Source organism: Notolepis coatsorum (genome assembly GCF_963971535.1).
Source record: "Notolepis coatsorum genome assembly, chromosome: 2".
NCBI classification, from domain to species: Eukaryota; Metazoa; Chordata; class Actinopteri; order Aulopiformes; family Paralepididae; genus Notolepis; species Notolepis coatsorum.
The window spans coordinates 165342405-165364525 of NC_140166.1; the positions used below are offsets into that span (position 1 = coordinate 165342405).

The 22121-nt window shown below is 46.3% G+C and overlaps 1 protein-coding gene across 1 annotated transcript in view; it reads right to left on the reverse strand.

Annotated features, from left to right (window-relative positions):
* Positions 1-215: 215 nt before the first annotated feature.
* The window catches only part of LOC311223125 (protein shisa-like-2A), a gene marked incomplete at both ends in the record, with an annotated part of 53450 nt that continues 31544 nt past the window's right edge, over positions 216-22121 (reverse strand). The window contains 2 exons of the mRNA XM_084307875.1: positions 216-403; positions 6461-6597. Coding sequence (XP_084164001.1) covers positions 216-403; positions 6461-6597 — 325 coding nt within the window. The remainder of the gene's footprint in view (positions 404-6460; positions 6598-22121) is intronic.

Consider the following 22121-nt stretch of genomic DNA (forward strand, 5'->3'; position numbering starts at 1 on the left):
CACACCAATATAGTCAGTATCAAGTAACTCCATTCATTATCAACACAGCAGCCCCGGATTGTACTGTACATCCAGGTGACATAAAAAATTAGAGGGTTCGGTCTGATTCCTAGCTTTAGGAGAGAGTGGTTGCCCTTGGGTCACGGGGGTCACATACTGTATGTGAATTTGTAAAAACGGGTGCCATTCCCCTTTTGGGGGGCGTCTGTGAGGGTTTATGCAGGACCCTCCACGTTGATAGTTGTGACAGTAGCCATGAAGCAGCGCTGGAAAAGTCGATCAGGGTCCGGTGGTGGCTGGTTTTCACAGTCCAGTTTGGCCCTCAGGAAGTGCTTCCGGAAGCCCTGGGGCCCTGTAGGGGCACTGGGTCGGCTCGGTCCCTCCTGTGGGCTGCCTCCAGAGCCTGAAAACAGACAGTGATTCAGGCTCTTCATCATAATTGGAAAATTAATGCATTTCACAAATGATGACTGCAGCGGCTATTCATCCTCAAACCGGTTCCGACTACCACACAGGTGAGATGAATCCACCCTACGTCACCCTCAGTTGAGTTGCCTCTTTGTTCTTAGTTCTATTTATTACTTTAATAATTTTCTTATATACCTTGATTCTATAGCTACTATGTATGCATATAATTTATTAGTAATTTATTGCTTCCATGTCTGCCCATTGCAATTAATGTAAATATACTAGTGCTGTCAATAGATTACATTTTCTTTACTAATTAATCTCACAAGTCTGTAATTAATCTAGATTAATAATAAATTGTTTCTACTTAAGACCGAAGCTTAACAGATATTTACTTGAGTAAAATCATGGAATTAATGTAAAATCAACACAAAGAAAGTATATTTAGATTCAAATACTATTTTAATAGCTTTCTTTGAATACAGTTTCTCTCCTGTGAAATACAAATGTTCAACAAAACCATCAACATTGACTCAGCTAGACCTCTCTTATATCTGCGGCGCTAAGATTGAAGATTTTTCACTCCATAGATTAATCTAGATTAATTTATTTTAATGCTTTAAATAATTTAAATTAATCTCCAAAGTTAAAGTATTCATTTTGACAGCCCTAAAATAATACATTCATACCAATTATTCACCTGTTCTATTCTCCATTGCAACACTATATTATCACCGACATCCAGTTGGGGGATCCCCTTTGAACAGCCCACCTGAGGTTTCCCTCCTCCACGCCGGCTGTGGTACTTTTTTTTTATCTTCATTGGGGAAAGTCTGAGTGTTGCATATTTGGATTTTTTATTTTTTGTGGATCTTTTGTGATGTTTCTTCTTGACTTGTACAGCCCATGGGGGCTATTCCATGTGATCTCAGGCTATACAAATACATTTGATTTATGATTCCTTCAGACAAGGAACCATACTGTATATATTTTTTCCCCAATGTCCTGGTCAGAACCGTCCCAAACTACAGTTATATTTGTCCCAAAACTGCTGAGGAACCATCCCCAAATCGAAGGAATGTGGTTGCATACTGTATTCATCGAATGTCTCCTAATTCCGTTTTGTATTTCAAGGCTGGGATGTGTGATGTTTTTTTCAGATCTCATTATAAATTTCACCAGCATGTTGCTTGCTCCACAATAGGACATTAGACCATGTTTACACCAACATAACAGACCAGGGCTTCTCCTAAACACGCGGTGGTGTCTAGGCTGACTGTGCTGTGCCAATGGAGTTCATGACATAAACCTTTTTTCTTCAGGATAATAACAAGTTTATTCTGTAAAAAAAAGAAAAATCTGCATCCATCTCATCATCCGTGCTTTCCTGAATTCATAGTATTCAAGTATTGCGGCTTCAAGTCAAGAGTTTTATTTGTCACGGCATACAATGAAATGCGGGGGGTCTTGCCCGCAACGATGTGCATAATACAATAGTAATATATAATAATCCAATAGAACGACATTGTGCAATAAAACAAGTAAACAAAGTAGGGCATATCGGTATATGTACATGAGTTATTTACAGAGCATGGTAGGACATGCTAGGTCCTGTGGTAGTGCAATACACTGTTAGCTACGGATGAGGCACTGGGTCTTTATGTACACTGTTATACAATGCTATATTATACAATCTCAAGTTATACTATTCTTAAAGTGACCTTTCCTTTTGTAAAGTGACCATAAGTGTGAGCGTGTGCAGCATGAGTGTGTGTGCTCATGTTAAAGTGGCTGCTAGTGTGTGAGCGTGTACAGTGTGTGTGTTGTGTGTGTGCTTGTGTGTGGAGAGTTCAGTGTTCAAGGCTCTGATGGCCTGGGGGAAGAAGCTGAGCCGAAGTCTCTCTGTCCTAGTTGCTGGTGTTTGCAGGCGTTTGCCTGACCGCAGCAGCATGAACAGGCTGTTTTTGGGGTGGTGAGGGTCTTTCATTATTCTGCAGGCTCTGGATTTGCACCTCTTGTTGTATAGGACCTGCAGGGGTGGTAGTGCAATACCCGTGGTACGCTCGGCTGAGCGCACCACTCTCTGTAGGGCCTTCTTGTCCTGTGCCGCTTTTTCCATACCAGGCAGTGATGTTTCCAGTCAAGATGCTCTCTACAGCTCCGGAGTAGAAGGACTGGAGTATCTTCCCAGATACTCTGAACTTCCTTAACTGTCTCAGGTGGTAGAGGCGCTGCTTCGCCTTTTTTACGACTGAGTCTACGTGTGGTGTCCATGTCAGATCCTCTGAGATGTGGACCGCCAGGTACTTAAACTGCTCACCCTGTCCACGGTAGCCCCGTTTATCCTCAGTGGTGTGTGTGTCTCCTGCTGTCTCCTCCTAAAATCCACGATCAGCTCCTTGGTTTTACCAATGTTGAGGAGCAGGCTGTTGTCCTGGCACCAGCGTTCCAGTACCTCAACCTCCTCCCGGTAGGCCTTCTCGTCATTGTCCGAGATCAGCCCCACCACCACTGTGTCGTCCGCAAACTTCACTATGGAGTTGGAGCTGAACTTGGCCACACAGTCATGTGTGTATAGTGAGTACAGCAGGGGGCTCAGAACACAGCCCTGGGGGGACCCGATGCTCAGGGTGATGGTGTTGGAGGTCTGACCCCCCACCCTGACCGCCTGGGGCCTTTCACTCAGAAAGTCCAGTATCCAGGCGCTCAGAACGGAGCTCAGACCCAGCTCGATCAGCTTGTCCACCAGTCTGGTGGGGACTATGGTGTTGAACGCTGAGCTGTAGTCAATGAACAACAGTCTCACATAGCCCCCCTTCTGACGGTCTAGGTGAGAGAGGGTGCTGTGCAGTACTTGGGAGACCGCATCATCAGTGGACCTGTTTGGCCTGTATGCAAATTGCATAGGGTCCATATCACTGGGGAGGGAGGCACAAATGTGATCCTTGACCAGCCTCTCAAAACATTTCATGGCCACAGAGGTGAGTGCCACCGGTCTGTAGTCATTGAGACCTGTTGGGGAGGATTTCTTTGGTACCGGGATAATGGTAGACATCTTGAAGCAGGCAGGGACCACTGACTCCGCCAGGGATCGATTAAATATGGTGGTGAACACAGGGGCTAGCTGGTTAGCACAGGACTTAAGTATGCGTCCTGTTATTCCATCTGGGCCAGCAGCCTTTCTGGTGTTCACCTGCATAAATGCTCTTCTCACATGCATAAATGCTCTTCTCACACTGTGTACTGTCAATGAGAGAGCGTCCCCGCCCCTCCACGGATGCCCCCCTCCACAACAGCCGGCGCGCCAGTGACGTCACTAGCCGTTGAGCTAGCGGCGCCACTGTTTGCACCAAACCGCGCATAAAAGAAGTTGAGCTGGTCCGCGAGAGAGGTGGCGTCGCTCCCCATTGAGGGGGCGCTGACTTTGTAGTCAGTTATTGTCCTCAGTCCCCGCCATAAGCCTCTTGTGTCATTCTGTGCCATCTGTGCCTCCATTTTGTCAGCATACGCCCTTTTGGCAAGTTTAACAGCCTTGCGTAGTTGTGCGAGTTTTCAGAGCTGCTCTGATAGTACTGTCCACCCACGGTTTCTGGTTTGGGAAGACCCTCGCCTTCTTTGTGGGGACGATACTATCAGCTAAGGTTGCTATAAAGCTAACAACGCGCTGACGTCACTGGCGCTTCCCTCGAACATATCCCAATCGACGTCTTCGAGGGCGTCCTGAAGCATGGCCTCTGATTGGTCGGACCATCTCTTTACCTCACGTGACACAACGGCGTCACGTGATCTCTGCCTGTAAGCAGGATAGAGGAAAATGAAGTCATGATCAGATGTGCTTGTAGCTCCCGCTAATGGAGGAGCCGGTACAGCTTTGTAGCCGGCTCTGAGCGGGATGTAGCAGTTGTCGAGCGTGTTTCCCCCTCTGGTGGAGCAGGCGATGTGCTGAAAAAAGGATGGCATCACTTTCTTCAGATTTGCCTGGTTGAAATCGCCGGCGATGACCGGCGATGACTGGGTGTTTAATCTGGTGGATGTTGAGATGCGACTGTAGCTCTGCCAGAGCCCTGGCGGCTGGCGGTGTTCGCTTGGGGAGGGATGTACACCGCAGTCATGATGATCGCGGTAAACTCTCGGGGAAGGTGGAAAGGGCGACATTGAATGGAGAGATGTTCCATGTCCGGGGAGCATGAACGGGAGAGTATCTTGATCTCCTTGGGGCTTACCCAGCCTTTGTTGGTCAGGAGACATACACCCCTGTCGATGCTCTTGCCGGAGGCTTCTGTGCGGTCCGCTCGGAAGACGGTGAAGGAGTCTGAGGGAGAGACGCTGTGGTCCGGAGTCGCTGGTTTCAACCATGTCTCCGTGAAGCACATGATGTTACAGTCCCTCACCTCTCGCTGGAATCGGACCCGCGCCCGTAAATCGTCCATCTTACTCTCTAGCAAACGTGCATTCGCCAGAAAGATGGATGGGATCGCCGGACGGTAAGCAGATCTTTTTAACCTTAATCTGATTCCGCTCCTCCTGCCTATATGCTTCTTCTTGCCGCCGCATTTCTCTTTGTCTCTGTCCTGCCTGATCTCCGGTGGCCAATCTTGGCATAAAGTGTCTCTAAACTCCTCTTTAAGTCCGGAGTTTAGGTCAATAAGTGACTGGCCGTCCCTGTGTTGTTTCCATAAAAAAAGTAGTAAAAATAAACATAATGACTAAAAGTAAGCACAATCGTTGCGGAGCAAAACCAATGGCGACTAACCTGAGCCGCGCCATAGTAACGTTCATGAGATGTCACTGGCAGTGATCATTTAATTGAGATATTTTGTGCCCCACTCAAAGATGTGGCATTCTGCAATTATCCCCACACACACCATTCGGGAGTAGGTCAGTCCCCTGCATCCTTCATGAGCAGACCGGAGCAGTCAGCAAGTACTGTTTGTATTAAAACATTTTGGGAGGCCACTAGGCCAATGAGAACCCCCGCCAGGCCAAAGAAATATCCATTCATATGAAAATCAATAATCAATTGCCTTTGGGAGCTTCTGTACAGCTGTTCCAATACGTGAGTCAACCTCTGTGATGTTGCCAAGGAACCTCTTGACGTGGAGTGTACTTTGATACTTTTTCCTTTTAACAATCATTGATTTTTCTTATAGGCTTCTCGAAGTTAACACTCTAAAGCCTACATAGACAAAGGTTCGCCTGGACATAGTGTTATATTTTTGGCCAATTCTGAACTTGTTCTTTGAGTTAGTATCAAGTGTTATACCTTTTATTATTCAGGGGAACCTACCCTTAGTTTTTTCAACACGTAAAATTATATTTAGGTGTAAACCTTTCCCTCAGTGAGTGACGGCCATATTGTTCTGGGCGTGTGAAATGTGAAACTATACCAATTGGCTCGATCTGTGAGAGCGCAGAGCTGGAGTATGGAGAAACAATATGAGTTTTCCATTGGTCCTCCCAGCCCATGTGACCATTTCTAGCATTTCCTTTAGCTATAGGCTAAAGGCTCAGTGAGAGATAGATATATGCAGTGGATTTACTAGCCTGCATTCGGAAGACAGAAAAAGACCAATCTAGATGTTTCAAGATTTTAGTAAGTTCTAAGCTGAACCTCCGCACTCAGCCAAACAAGATAATATCCAGATTCAGATACAATTTAAAGCAAAGCTTTATCACAAACTGTTCCGAAGATATTTAATATTTTGTAAAACATGCCTGATGCATTTGCTAATGGGCTGGATAGCCTGATGTTTGATTAGGTTGGTTAACGTTAACAGGATTCCGAAAGCTAGCAATAACATTACCAACAGGGAACAACCGTTAATGTTGGTAACATAATGTTGCTGCACTTCACTGGTGATAAGAGCAGACTGTGCAATTACCTATGTTGTCCTTTATTCACACAACACTACCAAACGAAGTACCTACGTATAAACATAGTAAATAATAAAATACATGTATATTTTGGGACGGTCAATGTACACATTGGGACAATGTATACACTGATTGGTCGGTGGTCACAGTAAAAAAAAAAAAAAAAGTTAGTCAGTACCTGGTGCTCTGAGGGGCAGCCCGTTGTCCAAACCTTTGGGTTTGATAGCTATAAACAGATAGCACAGGACACATAGGGTGATGATGAATGCAAGGAGAACCACAGCTGCTATGGACAGGCCCACGAGTGCTCCAAAGCTGTGAGAGAAAAGACAGAATGGATGTAACAGTCATATATCAACACTACAGTGGCTCAGGAGGTAGAGCAGTTGTCTGGTAGTCAGACGGTTCCCGGTTCGATTCCCACTCCTCCCAAGCAGCACATCCCGATGTGCAGGTTGGCACCTTGCCTCTAACGTCGGTGTTTGAATGGGTGAATGTGAGGAAGATAAATTGTAAAGCGCTATATAAATGCACCATTTACTATATATTATATTTACCAGACATATGATAGTAGTATTCATACACCACTAGTTTACTGGAAATCAGGGTGTATTGCCATTATAGTTAATTAGCTAAAACAGGCTCATAAAAACCTTTTAGTGAACTCAAATAGAATCTGAAGTTTGAGAGAAAACTACACTGAAACTATAATGTGTTCACTGTTGAAAACACAATCTCACACACGCAGAGAGACAGACAATGTTGTTAATATATCATTGTCATATTGGTTATGATATCTTCATATAAAGTAGACAAATGCGACCGTTGCTGAAACAGCTGGTAGCCTAATCCTCATGACTAGGGATGTCCTGATCTGATCACGTGATCAGGATTTTTTTTTTCTTTTAACAAACATGACCATGTTCACGTCTTAAACTCATACTGAGGCCTTAGTTTTGGTTTTAAATTGCATATCATCATTCATTTCTTTATTGTCACACAGAGCAGAAGAATTTTGCCAAAACAAACCAATAGTATCCAGCTGCAGAACGGCAGACCAGCCACACTCTCAGACCCAAATTAATTAATAATTTTTTTTTAATCCCAATTTCTCACATTACATTCACCCTGAATGTTGACGTTATCCAGGTGAAAAGTTTACTTCATTCAAGCGAGGCATTGCAATCCTTGACATAAATCATTTGATGTATAATTAAATCAAAGGAAATGCGTTTGGGTCTGAGAGTGTGGCTGGTCTGCCGTTCTGCAGCTGGATACTATTGGTTTGTTTTGGCAAAATTCTTCTGCTCTGTGTGACAACAAATAAATGAATGATGATATGCAATTTAAAACCAAAACTAAGGCCTTTCATGTTTGTTAAAAAAAAAAAAATTGGGATCGGATCGGGAAAGATCGGTATCGGTAGATACTCAAAATCACATGATCGGGATCGGATCGGGAGCAAAAAAACGTGATCGGGACATCCCTATTCATGACCACATTTCCCATAAACCAGGTTGCTTCCTGTTTTGCCGTTAGCTTCTGCCTTGCAGCATAGGAAGATTTTCTGATGAGTGAGGAGAAGCTGAGAAGCTGAGAAGCCTGCTTTTGTTGATGAAGCACGTTTTGAAAATAATGAAAACGTGAAAATAATTTTGAATGTTAACAAATTCATTTTGATAAAGTTATTTTGATAAGATGTGATTAAAAAATCGGATACATCTTCACATACAGTATAACTGCTTCAAAGTCACCTTGTTCATTTGAAATAACAGTATTTTGGCCCCTTTCTTGTTTTGCACAACAGACATGACCATACATGGACCTCTTCCTGTTCTCGCCTCACCATCGTCCTACTCACCTGTGCCCGACTACCACTACCACACTACAGAAGGTTAACCCTTTCACTACCACACTACAGAAGGTTAACCTTTCACTACCACACTACAGAAGGTTAACTCTTTCACTACAACACTACAGAAGGTTAACCTTTCACTACCACACTACAGAAGGTTAACCTTTCACTACCACACTACAGAAGGTTAACCCTTTCACTACCACACTACAGAAGGTTAACCTTTCACTACCACACTACAGAAGGTTAACCCTTTCACTACCACACTACAGAAGGTTAACCTTTCACTACCACACTACAGAAGGTTAACCCTTTCACTACCACACTACTGAAGGTTAACCTTTCACTACCACACTACAGAAGGTTAACCTTTCACTACCACACAAATTTTTTAATAAACTATCATGACTTTTCCTTTTTCCTCTGGGTGTTGTGTTTGCAGTCACCAGACAGAGCCAGGTGTTAATTGCCCTAGAGAGAGGGGGGCCATGGATTACAATGAATTCTGGGTAGTGTTGTAGTTGTTTCACTATTGTCACCGAATAGCCTGCTCGTCTCTTGAAGGCTATTATCTCTGAATACGTTTTGTGATATCACCATGAATCATAGGAAGTAGCTTGCAAAGTATCCCACCCAAATGTTCAAGTGATGGCTTATTTTGAAGGTATGAATCTGTACTTTCATAATATGTAAAAAAAAAAAAATGAAGATCCCTCAACATGACCCTGAAGTCCATACCTGGGCACATATGTGGAGGCATATTCCCTGCAACAGGTTCAAAGATAACTTCACATTTATTGGCAATTCGTTTCCTTATATCGCTTCCTCCAGGGTTCCAACTTGTGTTGACAAAATGCAACCCTGCCCAGCGCTAGAGGATTCTAGAGGAGAATCTCTCTAGACTAGAAAGGTGCACTCAGTAGAGCACAGATGTCCGCCAGGGCGGCAGCCACACATAATAATAATAATAATAGATTGGATTTGTAATGCACTTTTTGTTCACTGGGATCCCAAAGTGCTACACTACATGGTTAAAACAGTTAAAAAAATAGAAATAAAATAGTTATTAGTAAAACAAATAAAATAAAATACAGAATAAAAAGATAAAAATAGAACATTTAAAAACATAGTATAAACAGACAATTTAAAAACAAAAGCGCAATAAAATTTAAATAAAAGGCCTTTTTGAACAGGTAGGTTTTCAGGCCTGCCTTCTCTCTCTATCCATCCATCTATCTACCTCTCTCTCTGTTCAATGATTTAAAGTGGCCAAACGTTACAATATAAATACTAATTGGATTTTTGACTGGTAAAAAATCTGCCCGGCTGGTAGTTTTTAAAATCTACCAGCCAAATGGCTGGTAAGTCAAAAAGTTTGTTCCCTGCCCAGTCAACTATTCACTTTTAGTTTAATACATGAGGCATTGTCTAACGTTATCTAGCCAGCTAGCTACCGATAGCTCCTGATATCGATAGGTTATGTAGATAACCTAGTTATATTAGTATTGGCTGAGCGTCCCGCTCTGAGCCTTATGAGATACCCGTTATCTCCTATGATACCTACTGTATCTCCAACGAAACAACTACATGCACCCACCTGTATGGGGCCCCGCCCCCATGGTGGCACCGCCCATATAACCGCGACTCTGGTCACCAAAACACCCTTCCTCGCCAAATCCCGTCCCAGGAAAAGATCCCTCAAGAGGGAACTCAGGGCCACGCAGAGCGGGACGCTCAGCCAATACTAATATAACTAGGTTATCTACATAACCTATCGTATCGTATTTGCTTTCGCGTCCCGCTCTGAGTCTTATGAGATATGGGGAAGAGCGGACGCGAGACCCGACAAATGTACCCCCTGAGGACCCGTAAGCCCACATCAAGGGGTGCGGGGAGCCCTGTCACCCCATCCTTCCTTTTTTTTTTTTTTTTTTGTCTTTTTCCCCCTCCATTTTCCGCCGATTTTCTCCCATCCCAATGTTAGTCGTATGCCAATTCCCAGTCCCTTCCTGGTCGCTGCGCACTTACCCCCCACAGTCAGATCATCTGGGAGAGTGGAGGCTACCATGTGCTTCCTCCGACACACGTCCAGCCAATCACCGCTTCTTTTCACCTGGCAGCGCGGATTCTCATTGAGAGGGCGTAGCGTGTGGGAGGACCACACTATCCCCCTCACGTCCAATCCGCGCTTAGCAGGCGCCCCGACCGAACTGCTGTTTACAACGACCCGGACCCACCCCGCCAGCTTCTCCCACCCTCTGATACAGCCAATTGTATCAGTGCAGACGGCCAGCCAAGCTGGTGACAACCCCGGAGCTGTGAGCTGGATTCGAACAGGCAAATCCAGCTCAGCTCCGGGGCTGGTGACGAACGCAATCTCCGCTCGGCCACCTAACCGCCCTGTCACCCCATCCTTCCTAATGAAGGGGGGGCGCAGTCAACTCCACCTGAATGCGAACAAGAGGGAACTAGAACCCCTTGAACACACCGTACAGGCGGAACCACGTGTGACTCAACACACTGTGGCCCATACCCATACACTCCTGCTACCCGACCAAAGGACGGGAAGCAGGAAAGGCCACAGACCCCAGAACCGCCTGGGAGACAGAACCCCCGGTCATGTCCATGAGGTAAAACCTTACAAAGGGGCCCGGGGAGGACCATGAAGCCGCAGCACAGATGTCCTCCACCGAGGCCCCACCCAGGAGAGCGGCAGAGGCAGCCACCCCACGAGTGGAGTGCGCCCTGATGCCCCCAGGGGGATCCTGCCCAGCCAACGTGTAGCAGAGGGTAATACCCTCGCACAACCAATGGGACAGGCGCTGCTTCGACAGTGCCTTACCAACACAAGCCCCACCGTAACAGACAAAAAGCTGGTTGGTAACCCTGAAGTCCTGAGTACGGCTGAGGTAAATCCCCAAAGCACGGACTGGACATGACAGGTGAAGGCCCGCATCTAACTCACTAGTGTGAGGAGGAGGACGAAAAGCCTGAACCACAATATCCCGGGAGCGGAACGAACTCCGGATATTCTTAGGCACGAAAGCAGGATTAGGTCGCAGAATGGCACCGCAATCGGTCCGAAAAGACAGGCACTCTGGACGTACCGAGAGAGCACAGAGCTCACCTATGCGTTTAGAGGAAGTGACAGCCAGTAGGAACGCGGTCTTGAAGGACAGCTGTCCCAAAGGCGCCTGCTCGAGCGGCTCAAACGGGGCCAAGGACAACCGACCGAGGACCAACTGAAGATCCCAAGTCGGAGCCAAGGAGCGTTGCACCGGCTTAACGTGTCGAGCGCCAAGCAGGAAACTCAGAACAGCATCCAGGGGGCAGGAGACTGGGTCCCAACCCCCCCCTTACACCACTCTTGGAACGCACGCCACCTGCCCGCGTAAACCGCGACAGTGGAGGGAGCATGCGCACACCGGATGGTATCAACCACCGAGGGATCCATCCTCTCCAGACTCACCCTCCCACCAGCCACACCACCAGGCGTTGACCCAACACCGGAGGCTGGAAAAACACTCCGTCGTGCTGTGAGAGGGCCGTCGCTGACCACGGAATGACCCAAGGAGGAGCGACCAGAAGCTGGATTAAGACCGGGAACCACACTGACGTGCCCCGGTCCGGCGCGACCAGGATCACCGTCCTGCGCTCCCTCCGTATCCGCTCCAACAGCTGACTCAACAGCTGTACCGGAGGGAAGGCGTACAGAAGACCGGGCGGCCACGGAAAAGTCGAGAAGGCATCCACCCCCAAGGGGGGATGATCTGCTCGACTGAGCGAGAACCACAAGGGGCACTTGTGAGAACGTCGGCACGCAAACAGATCTACCGAGGCCTCCCCGAACCGATCCCAGATCTGTCTGACTATGTCAGGGCGGAGTTCCCACTCGTCGCGACGAAGACCGCCCCGAGACATTATATCCGCCCCCACATTCTCCGTACCAGGAACGTGGAGCGCCCTCAGACTGCGCAGCCTGCGGGATGCCCATAGCAACAGTTCGCGCGCCGCCCGGAGCAGGCGGGCGGAACGAGTCCCACCCTGCCTGTTGATATACGCCGCCGCCGTCACATTGTCCGTCCTGACCAAAACGTGCCTGCCTACCACCAGGCGGTGGAGCCGTTTGAGGACCAGAAGAACCGCCTTCAACTCCAACACATTGATATGCAGGGTAGCCGGGCCAGCATGACCTGTCCAGCTGCCCCCCACTGCATGGGTCCGACACATCCCTCCCCAACCTGTGAGAGAGGCATCGGTGAAGACCGTGACGTGTGAGCCAGGGTTTCCGTTAGAATTTTTTTTTGCAGGTCTGAGTGTCCGGTTGATTTCAATCTACCGGACAAATGGGATAAATTCCGGTCAGAGTTTATTGAGCTTAAAAACAATTGATAGGCCTATATAAAGAATGACATCATCAAGGCATTTATAATATTTTAACTTAAAACTAGGCTACTTTTGCGTATATAGTCATTAATATATTCCAAATAAAATAGGTCCCTCGAGACTTCGTGCTGCTGCCGACTTGAGGTGTCGGTGGGCAGTCTGCCCGACCTTAATAAACAGCAGTCTGTTATAATCACATTTTTATGAGCTAACGAATTCCGTTATATTGGACATTTGTATTAATTATATCAAGCGAAGAACTGAGAAATTTGGCAGAGAGAGACGGCAACATTATCGTGGGTTTGAGCCGTGATGTATATCTCCACCTCCCAACGACTTGGTGCTGCTCATAATGTCCGGTGAAAATAATTCCCTCTAAATTCCCTCTAAGCACAATTTGATTATTTGAATTGTATTAAAATAGGCTAAAATTAAATAGCCTATGCGATGAACGAAACAATCATTACATTTGTCGTTGCTTCACCAAGCAGCCGGTCTAATAATGACATCCTGTTGTCAGCGCAAGCTGGCTGCTGATATATTTACGTGAAGCATGGAGCAGGCAGAGTGGTGTTTTTAGGTCCGGTCTGGAAACCGCTCAGCAGCGCCCCCACCCAACAGCTGAATTGCCAATGGCTGAATTGGAGTACTGCACCCTGCCAAGCCATGCTTCTCGCAAATATATCAGCAGCCAGCTCGCGCTGACAACAGGATGTCATTATTAGACCGGCTGCTTGGTGAAGCAACGACAAATGTAATGATTGTTTCGTTCATCGCATAGGCTATTTAATTTTAGCCTATTTTAATACAATTCAAATAATCTAATTGTGTTTAGAGGGAATTATTTTCACCAGACATTATGACCGGAGAGATTAAATATGTCGGACTTCAACAGATTTTGCCGGTCAAATACCGGTAATTACCGGCTAACGTAAACGCTGGTGTGAGCCCCTGCTGCCCATGGGGACCCCAATGGAGAGGATACCCAGCCTCTTCCAATGGGCGAGATCTCCCCATATCGAAAAAGGAACCGTCAACCATTTCCTTTTGCCCCTCACCGGATCTATTCTCAAAGAGAGAAACCACCTCTGTATCCTCCTCATAAAGAGGAGGCCAAGAGGAACCACCGTGTGAGCAGCTGACATAAGGCCCAGCAGACGCATCACCTGCAGCGCCGTAACCGTCCCTCCCAGACGGAGACCCTCGAGCGCGCGACGGAGATCCCCCCGACGCCGCTCCGAGAGGGTCGCAATCATGGGTCTCGACCTCAATGTCAAGCCCAAGTACTCCACCTGTTGACTGGGAAGAGGTGTACTCTTCTTCCAATTCACAGCAAAACCCAGGCTGGTGAGGAATTCCACCACTAGCCGAGTATGAGACCTGGCAACCTCCTCTGAACGGCTGAGGAGTAAAATGTCGTCGAGATAGAATAGGACTCGTATCCCCCGACGACGTAAAGGCCCCAGAGCAGCCGCCACGCACTTGGTGAATGTGCGGGGAGCCAGAGAATAACCGAACGGCATTCTGTGGTACTCGTACGCTACGCCCTGAAACAGGAACCGTAGGAACTTCCTGTGAGGAGGGAAAATAGGAATGTGAAAATACGCATCCTTCAGGTCTATGGAGGTGAACCAATCCCCCCTCCTGACAGCAAGCAGAAGGAGTCGGACGGTCAACATCCTGAACAGTCTCGCTACAATCAACCGATTGAACGCGGACAGATCCAGTATAGGTCTGACCCCCCCTGTTTTCTTGGGCACCAGAAAATAACGGGAGTAGACGCCTGACATTGCGTCCTCGCTCGGGACCACAACGACGGCCTGCTTCGCCAACAGAGATTGGATCTCGTCGGCCAGGGCTGTCACTAGGGATGGGTACCTTTCACATTTGAACGGATACCGGTACCTGTGAATCGATACCGGTACCCAACGGTACCTTTTTTCGGTACTTTAGTCTCAAGAAATTTAATTTACCTACCTCAGTCGTAAAAAATAAAATCCAAACTTCAAATAACTACAATTTCGACAGTTTTCGGCTTGTCATTGCTCCGACTGCTTTGTTGTTGAATCAAGTCAAATCCTAGGTAAGCATATATTGTGCGTGTGAACGTTGACATGAAAAAAAAAGTAAAAAACAAAATTAATAAAAAATATTTTTTTTATTTATTTTTTTATTTATTTTTTCGGTTTCTCACTTGATTCGATACTCTGTAGTACCGACGTGTTTCGGTTCGGTACCTCAAAAGTACCGAATTCGGTACCCATCCCTAGCTGTCACTGCGTCTGACCCTAATAATAGGGTCGGCACCAAACCTGATAACGGAGGATGGGGCTGTGTGAACTGCAAAACCAGCCCCGCCTCTAACGTTCTCTGCATCCACCGACTCACAGGGCATTCCCGTCGCCATATGTGAATATAATCTCACAGCGCCCCCGCTGTCAACCGACGCTGGGCCGCAAGGAACAGTAGATAGTTGGCCCGGTCCCCCCCGTCGTGCAAAGCACCCAAGGGGGGACCCCGACAGAAAGGGCCGGTTTGATACGGGAGGAGCTGTCATCAAACTTGTGGACACACTCGCCCCTGAACACCCCTCCAGCGCATGCTGAGGAGTTGTTCCGCAGCTAGACACGCAAGGCATGAGGACCCCATGGGCTCCTACACGCCAAAGCCCTGCAGTGATATTGCTACCACTCAAATCACGCTCGCCTCTCCTTTGCAGACCACTGCCGGTTTGACGGGAGTGGGAGGCAACAGCGCGATACCCCGCCTGGCGAGGGCGAAGCCGGGGAAACCCCTGCTGAGCATTCAACAGAAGAGGCACAGAGTCCCCCTGCTGACCACTGGAGCTAGTGGCAGCTGTAACACCAGGTTCCACCCACCCACAACCTGCGGTGTAGGAACCACGCGACGACGGAACATTCTCACGGACAGACCCAGGCTCAGGGATAAACCTCCAGATATTTGGCCTTCGCCTTTGCCTCATTCCTTTTCCCATACTCCAAAGCCGGGGCACAAATGGATGTCAACCGGAAAACACTCTCCAGAAATTTTGTTGTTGGGGCAGATTTTCTGTTTACCGCTTTCGCAAAGTTTGAAGCAGTCAGTCGTGACCTCCGCTCTTCAAACCAGTCATTTGAGAGAGCCTGGGCCCGAGTGCGTTCTTCCAGTGCTACCAGGTTTGTGTCTGCAGTATTCAGATCTTTGTAGATCGCTGGAAGCTTCACTGGAGATGGCTGGTGCACAGATACATTTCCACACCTCTGGTGTGGAACCGGGTCTGTTTTCTTCTTGAGATTTCTTGTCTGTAGAATAAAAGCAAAATGTTATTATTGTGATGTCATGTATATGTGGAAACTCCCTAACAATAATTGTAATATTTATGTTTCCAGGGGTTTGCCCTTTAGAAGTATTGGGCACTGCTGTGGAAGGTGCAAGATTGAAGTCAGAGCTGGAGAAGAAGGAGAGGACGATAACCTGGTTGAGAGGGCAGCTTCTTGAAAAGGAACAGATAATACAGTCTCTCGAACAGGATGCTCAGAAAAAGACATTCTGTACTGTACAAAGTGTTGACCGCCAACACTTGGCATCAACTTTGACGTTGTCATCTCCTTCTCCGTCCGAAATCCTAATTTCATGGATATATCCTTGAGTAAAATAATTCAGGCCTTTCTGGAGAACTCTCTTCGATAGAGTAGCGGCATCGGGCAAATAACTGATAGCAATAGTTTCAGGAATCTTTAAGAGAGAATCCATGTTGTTCGATTGACATGTGGTTGTTTCAGTGTGCCTGTGAGAACATTTGGGAGAGCTTGGGAGACCATAGCAACAGTAACACGGGGGGGCGGGACTTCCCGTCACCGCGGAAAGGTGTATTGGATTAGCATTCCCCGTTTTAGAGTTAATTATAGCTGCTCTGTTCCCCCTGGGGGGAACAGGTGAAAACAATAGGTTATGAGTGGCTGGCAGGCCGACTTACCATTTCAAAGGCTGGTGCTATTGACACAGCAGACGGAGACACAGGAGAACAGGAGGTAACACCCAGGCCTTGATTAGCGATCTCCCTAGAACCGGTTTGGGCCACAGGCGGTGACCAAGTAAGCAGACAGATGGTGATCTTTGACCCTCAAATTGCTATTTGGTCCAAAATTAGATAGCCACTAATAAAAACCCTTTTATGTAACTGCATAGGACCGTTTAGAGTTGCTACACAGTAAGACAATATAGATTCCCACAAATAGAAGAATATATAGGCTAAAGAAAGCCATTAGACTATTCTCCACTGTTGTAAAGTCTAAATTGTGCCAGTAAATACAGTTAATGTGTAATGTCATTAGAAAAACTAAGCTAACATCCAACATAATGTTATAGAATTAAGAAATGCAACAGGATTGTCTTAAAATAGACAATCATCTGGAGAAAGCTATATTCAACTAAATATAGGTGCCAATATTCTTGGTTAAAACCACCCCAATATGACTAAACATGGTTATAAACCTCCAAATTCTGATCAGAAAAAACAATAACGTTTATGATTCAAATATAGCCATTACTAAATTATTAAACTGTTAGTTAGTAAAATTAGTAAAATTAGACACTGGATATAAACCGTTAACTAAATGAAATAACATATTCTCTTAGAGATATTAAGCCGGCCTCTCTAAGAAAGTCATGCGAGACCGGGCGTAACCAAAAACGGCCGTAAGATGTTTCAACCAATCAGGATGTAGAGCTACTCCCCTCTGACGCGTATTCTAGGAGGAGGAGTCTAAGCTTTAAAAAAGCATGCACGATAGATAGAAAAGACACACGCTTTTTGAAACCACCCAGGCACAGGAGGAGAGCCAGAGAAGACTGCTGTAAGCTGAGAACGAGAACAGAATCTCTTTGTTCCTTAGGAGACGCCACCGCCATCGAGGAACCAATGAAGACCATTCTTTTTTAATTGTGTTTGATTAGTCTGGTATTTGATGACAAACGGCATAGTGTTTGCTTCAGTCAATATTATTGCACATACTCCTTTTCTCATTGAACCAGATTCATTGTTGTTCACTTTTTGGACTCTGAAAATAAAAGCGGATCTGAACAGTAGACCACTTCTCTTCTCCTCATTGATGCTTCCACTCTCGGGTCGTTCTACAAGACCGTGTTGGTCTTTATAAGTAAGGGGTTTAACAGACTGACAAAACACAACGCAGGGTACTATATACATCTGGTTTTTAGAGGCAGAACCATTGACCCCTATTACTATAAGTCTCTTATCAATCATTGACATAATTGTGTGTCTTGGACAGAGAAATGTGGCATTCCGGGGGAGCTGGGACGGGAAAAGTGAGAATGGAAACTTCATGTACTTTGTTAATTGGAAAGCAGAATTTGATTCCATCCTAAAGCAACATCTGATGATAGCACCCCAACATGCAAAGTACATTTCCCCCCAAACTCAGAATGAGTTAATTGAATACTGTGCTCAGGAAATCAGAGAGGCCCTGTTAAAGAAAATAAAAGAGGCCAAGTACTTCACTGTATTAGCTGATGAGTCCATGGACATAAGTGGAACTGAACAGATGTGACGTCCATATGTGTCCACTATGTCAGTGAGGAGGAAGAGAAAGTTGAGATAAAAGTACAGAAAAAAGGTACAGTTGGGTACCGGTATCGATTCACCGCCTCGGACAGTCCTTCATACCAGCGGCCATCAGGCTCCACAACAGTGGGCAGCGACTAGCAGCCTCCAGGCTCCACAACAGGGGGCAGCGACAGCTACCAGACATTGACCTGGGACTTATAGGAACCCAAGGAGGACCACCTACACTACCTTAGGCTTACTGCACCTTATGTGGATACTGTGATACTGTGAATAATGTATATTTCAGTGGATACTGTGAATAATGTATACTCAGTAGATAGTAAATTATAACACTACCTTATGCATACTTTATGTTGTGACCAGGGTACAAATTAGTCACACGCCGACCGCCACAGGCTTGTAGATTTAATGTTTGGCCGTCATAAATTAAGGCCTGGGCGCCATCTGGCGGCCAACAAAATCCACTGCATGCGTCGGCTAGAGCTGCCGCGATCGCTGTTGCATCACGCTCACCGCAGAGTTAGGCTGAATACCGCGTCACCGCTGTTTTTTATCATAATAATAAAGTTGGCTTGCGGCTCTGCAGATATACCCTACTCGGTTCCAAGCGACCCTATTGGTCCAGCCTGGCTCTGCGGCTCTGCAGATACCCCCTACTCGACGCGTCACACTTTGTAGCCTCTGAACAGAACGCCGCGCCGCCATCTTTACTGCCTCGCTAAGGATGCATTTCATTCAGGATTTGTTTGCGACAGAACCAAGTGCAATAAACAAAAAAGAATGGATTCACTGTGTATTCTGCCTTATTTATTGATGAAACAACCGACATCAACCCAATTTACCACGAGCGGAGAGTTTAGTGTCACAACAAGATCGCTGATGTGTTAAGTTTGTTGTTGTTATTAGCCTAATACTACAGTCAGCCGATATAGAGAGGTAACGTTAAACCCGGGTTTGCTTGGTAGAATACACAATGAGAGGTAACGTTAGCGTTGGCAGAATAGACGCAACGAGAGTCTGGTTAATGTTGTTATTGATTGATTGATTGATTGATTGAAACTGTGTTAAACTCTGGCTTGCTGCAAGCCCTCGGACATCTATGCCCACGGAGCGCTGCACAGATGTCCGCCAGGGTGGCAGCCACACATAATAATAATAATAGATTGGATTTGTAATGCACTTTTTGTTCACTGGGATCCCAAAGTGCTACACTACATGGTTAAAACAGTTAAAAAATAGAAATAAAATGTGTGTCCCGACCCCACTTCTATGTTTCAATAAATTATTTGCATTTAAAACTATTAACACTGACTCATTCCTTCAGTTCACTCAAAATTATGCTAATATTCCTTATGTTGTTTATGATATTAATTGAAAATAGCATATGAGAGTATTATATGTAATAATAACACATGGCGATATACTAAAAAGCTATTTATAATTTTTGGCTAGTAAAAAATCTGCCCGGCTGGTACTTTTAAAAATCTACCAGCCAAATGGCTGGTGAGTCAAAAAGTTAAGTTTGTTCCCTGGTTGTGACACTGAATATTTTCTTCAGCTAGTTAGATAGTAAATTATATTGACCAAATTGTTTACACTGCCCGTGTTGTTTTTACTACCTGTACCCCCCCCCCCCCCATGCTGCTATGATACCTGAATTTCCCCAAGGGGATCAATAAATGAATATCTTATCTTATCTAAAAGAGGATTTTCTTGGTTTCTGTCCCTTAACACATTGGCAACCGCTGGGACCCGTCCAATATAGTGGTTGAGGACCAACTTTTGTAAACAGACCGGTGTCTTTTTGTAGAGCTAAATCTATACTTTAGGGATGCACCGAATGGGAAATTCTTGGCCGAAACAGATACCGAAAATAGGAAACAGTTGGCCGAAAACCGAATGCCGAAAGGCCGAAAATGATTAATATAAATGTAACTGAGGGGTTACAAAACCCTGACTGTATTAAAGATTGTGATAGATTAAACCACTGCTAGTTATGTACTTTAATTACTGGCCAGACAGTACATCAAATATAGATGGTGAACACCCACAAGAACACGGCATTGACAAAGAAATAGTATTTGAGGGTAATTTATTATTATTAGGCAACATTAGGTTACAGAATGAGAATTAGGGTCGCGCTTGTATGGCGAAGAATATGCGTAAAGTCAGTCAATAGCATGAGTCACTAAGAATAGCAAGAATCCTACGATGGGTCTAAGTTGACACCACCTGTCGTATAGTAGCAACTAGATAGGGCAACACTGGTACCGCCTGGAGACAATGGGTTCCCTCCGGGGGTGTAAGGCCTGGAGGGTAGAGGAATGTTCGGGTACTCCGTCTGATTCAATGAGGAATAAAGAGACTCCAGGTACAGGAGTCGGTCCTTGTAAACTCCCTTGATCAACAGCAAAGTAATAATTGTAATCCAAATGCTAGATAGCATTGATGACAGCTAGCCAGCCTCCGTCCACGAGGCCAGCCCGAGTTGTAATCCTCACGAGGTTGAATCCCAAACGACAGTGGAAATCAACGATGCTCTTCTCCGGGTACCACGTTCCAAATCAATATAATCCAACCAGTAATGGTTCTGCAATCGCCGACGCCGATTCTCCTGTGTACATGTCCAACGGTACTCCGCCTAGGACTCCTCGGGTGTGGGCGACGTATTTAGGCCACACACCCTGGCTAAGTACACTAGCTAAAGACACGACGAACCGCTGGGTAATGCTACACACGAACGAACTGTGGCCGCACGATATACAATAATGAACGACTATTTACTTCACATTAGATTAGGTCGAACTCGACGTTACTTCATTAAACTCTGACACTTTTACTATTCTACTCGCACATGGTTCTCAATGCTCTGTTAGACGCAAGGTTGCTCACTTCACTGCACGTTGACTCGTGGTGAAGGTGGGTAAGGTACTGAACGTTCTCGAACTGAACTACTGCTGTGCGCACCTTGCGCTCTATTTATACTTAAGTGAATATCTAGTCCCAAACCGCAGTCTTTGTCTGGTATCAATACGCTGACTCCGGGCATGTTCTGACATGCCTGAACTTGTCTTTGAACCTGCCGTTGGGGGCTTGCGCGCTGGCGCCTGGGGGCGCTGTCCAATAGGAGAGCGAATATTACTCTGGTTTGAACGCAGGTAAAGGGATATTCCGTGTATATATATAAATAATATACAAAGTATATCAAACAATAAAGGTAGATTCTCAGTTTAATCTGGCCCTTCACAACAGCCGCCTCCTAATTAGTCCGCACCTAATTAGTTAAAGGAGACAGATTAATAGTCCAGTCAACTGCTCAATGTCTGTTGTGGGGAGTAGGGCAATCTACAAAGTCAGTGGGTCATGATCGTCATCAGGGGAGTCAGGGAGCCTCGGCAACTCCATCAGCCTCGCCACGGGTCGGGTGTAGGTCCGCCCCTGGACAATAACTTCTGCCGCTCTGACCTTTCCGTCGGCACCAGTGATCACTTTGCTTACGCGGCCGGCCGGCCACATAGCTCGGGGTAGTGACTGGTCTATGATCATAACGACTGTGTCCACTTGTAAGTTGTCTCTATCCTTTACCCATTTCTGGCGGGTTTGGAGAGACGGTAGGTAGTGGAGGAGGAAACTGTTCCAAAACTTGTCAGCCAATATTTGACTGTACCTCCACATTCTTCGGCCGTTCGCTTCTTCGGGTCTGTACACCGTCTGTGGAAGCGCGGGGTCCAGCCGCCCCATCAAGAGAGTGTTGGGGGTGACTGGGTCGACATCTGCTACATCACTTGAGACGTAACCGAGGGGCTTCGAGTTCAATACTCCCTCGATCTCCGTGAGGACTGTCGTGAGGACTTCTTCAGCCACGGTCTGGGCCCCAAGCACGGCGTACAGAGCTGTCTTTATGGAACGTACTTCTCTTTCCCAGGTTCCCCCGAAGTGAGGGGCGTTCGGGGGGTTAAACTGGAAGTCGATCTGATAAGGAGCGAGGTGGGTCTTAAGTTCTGGACCCAT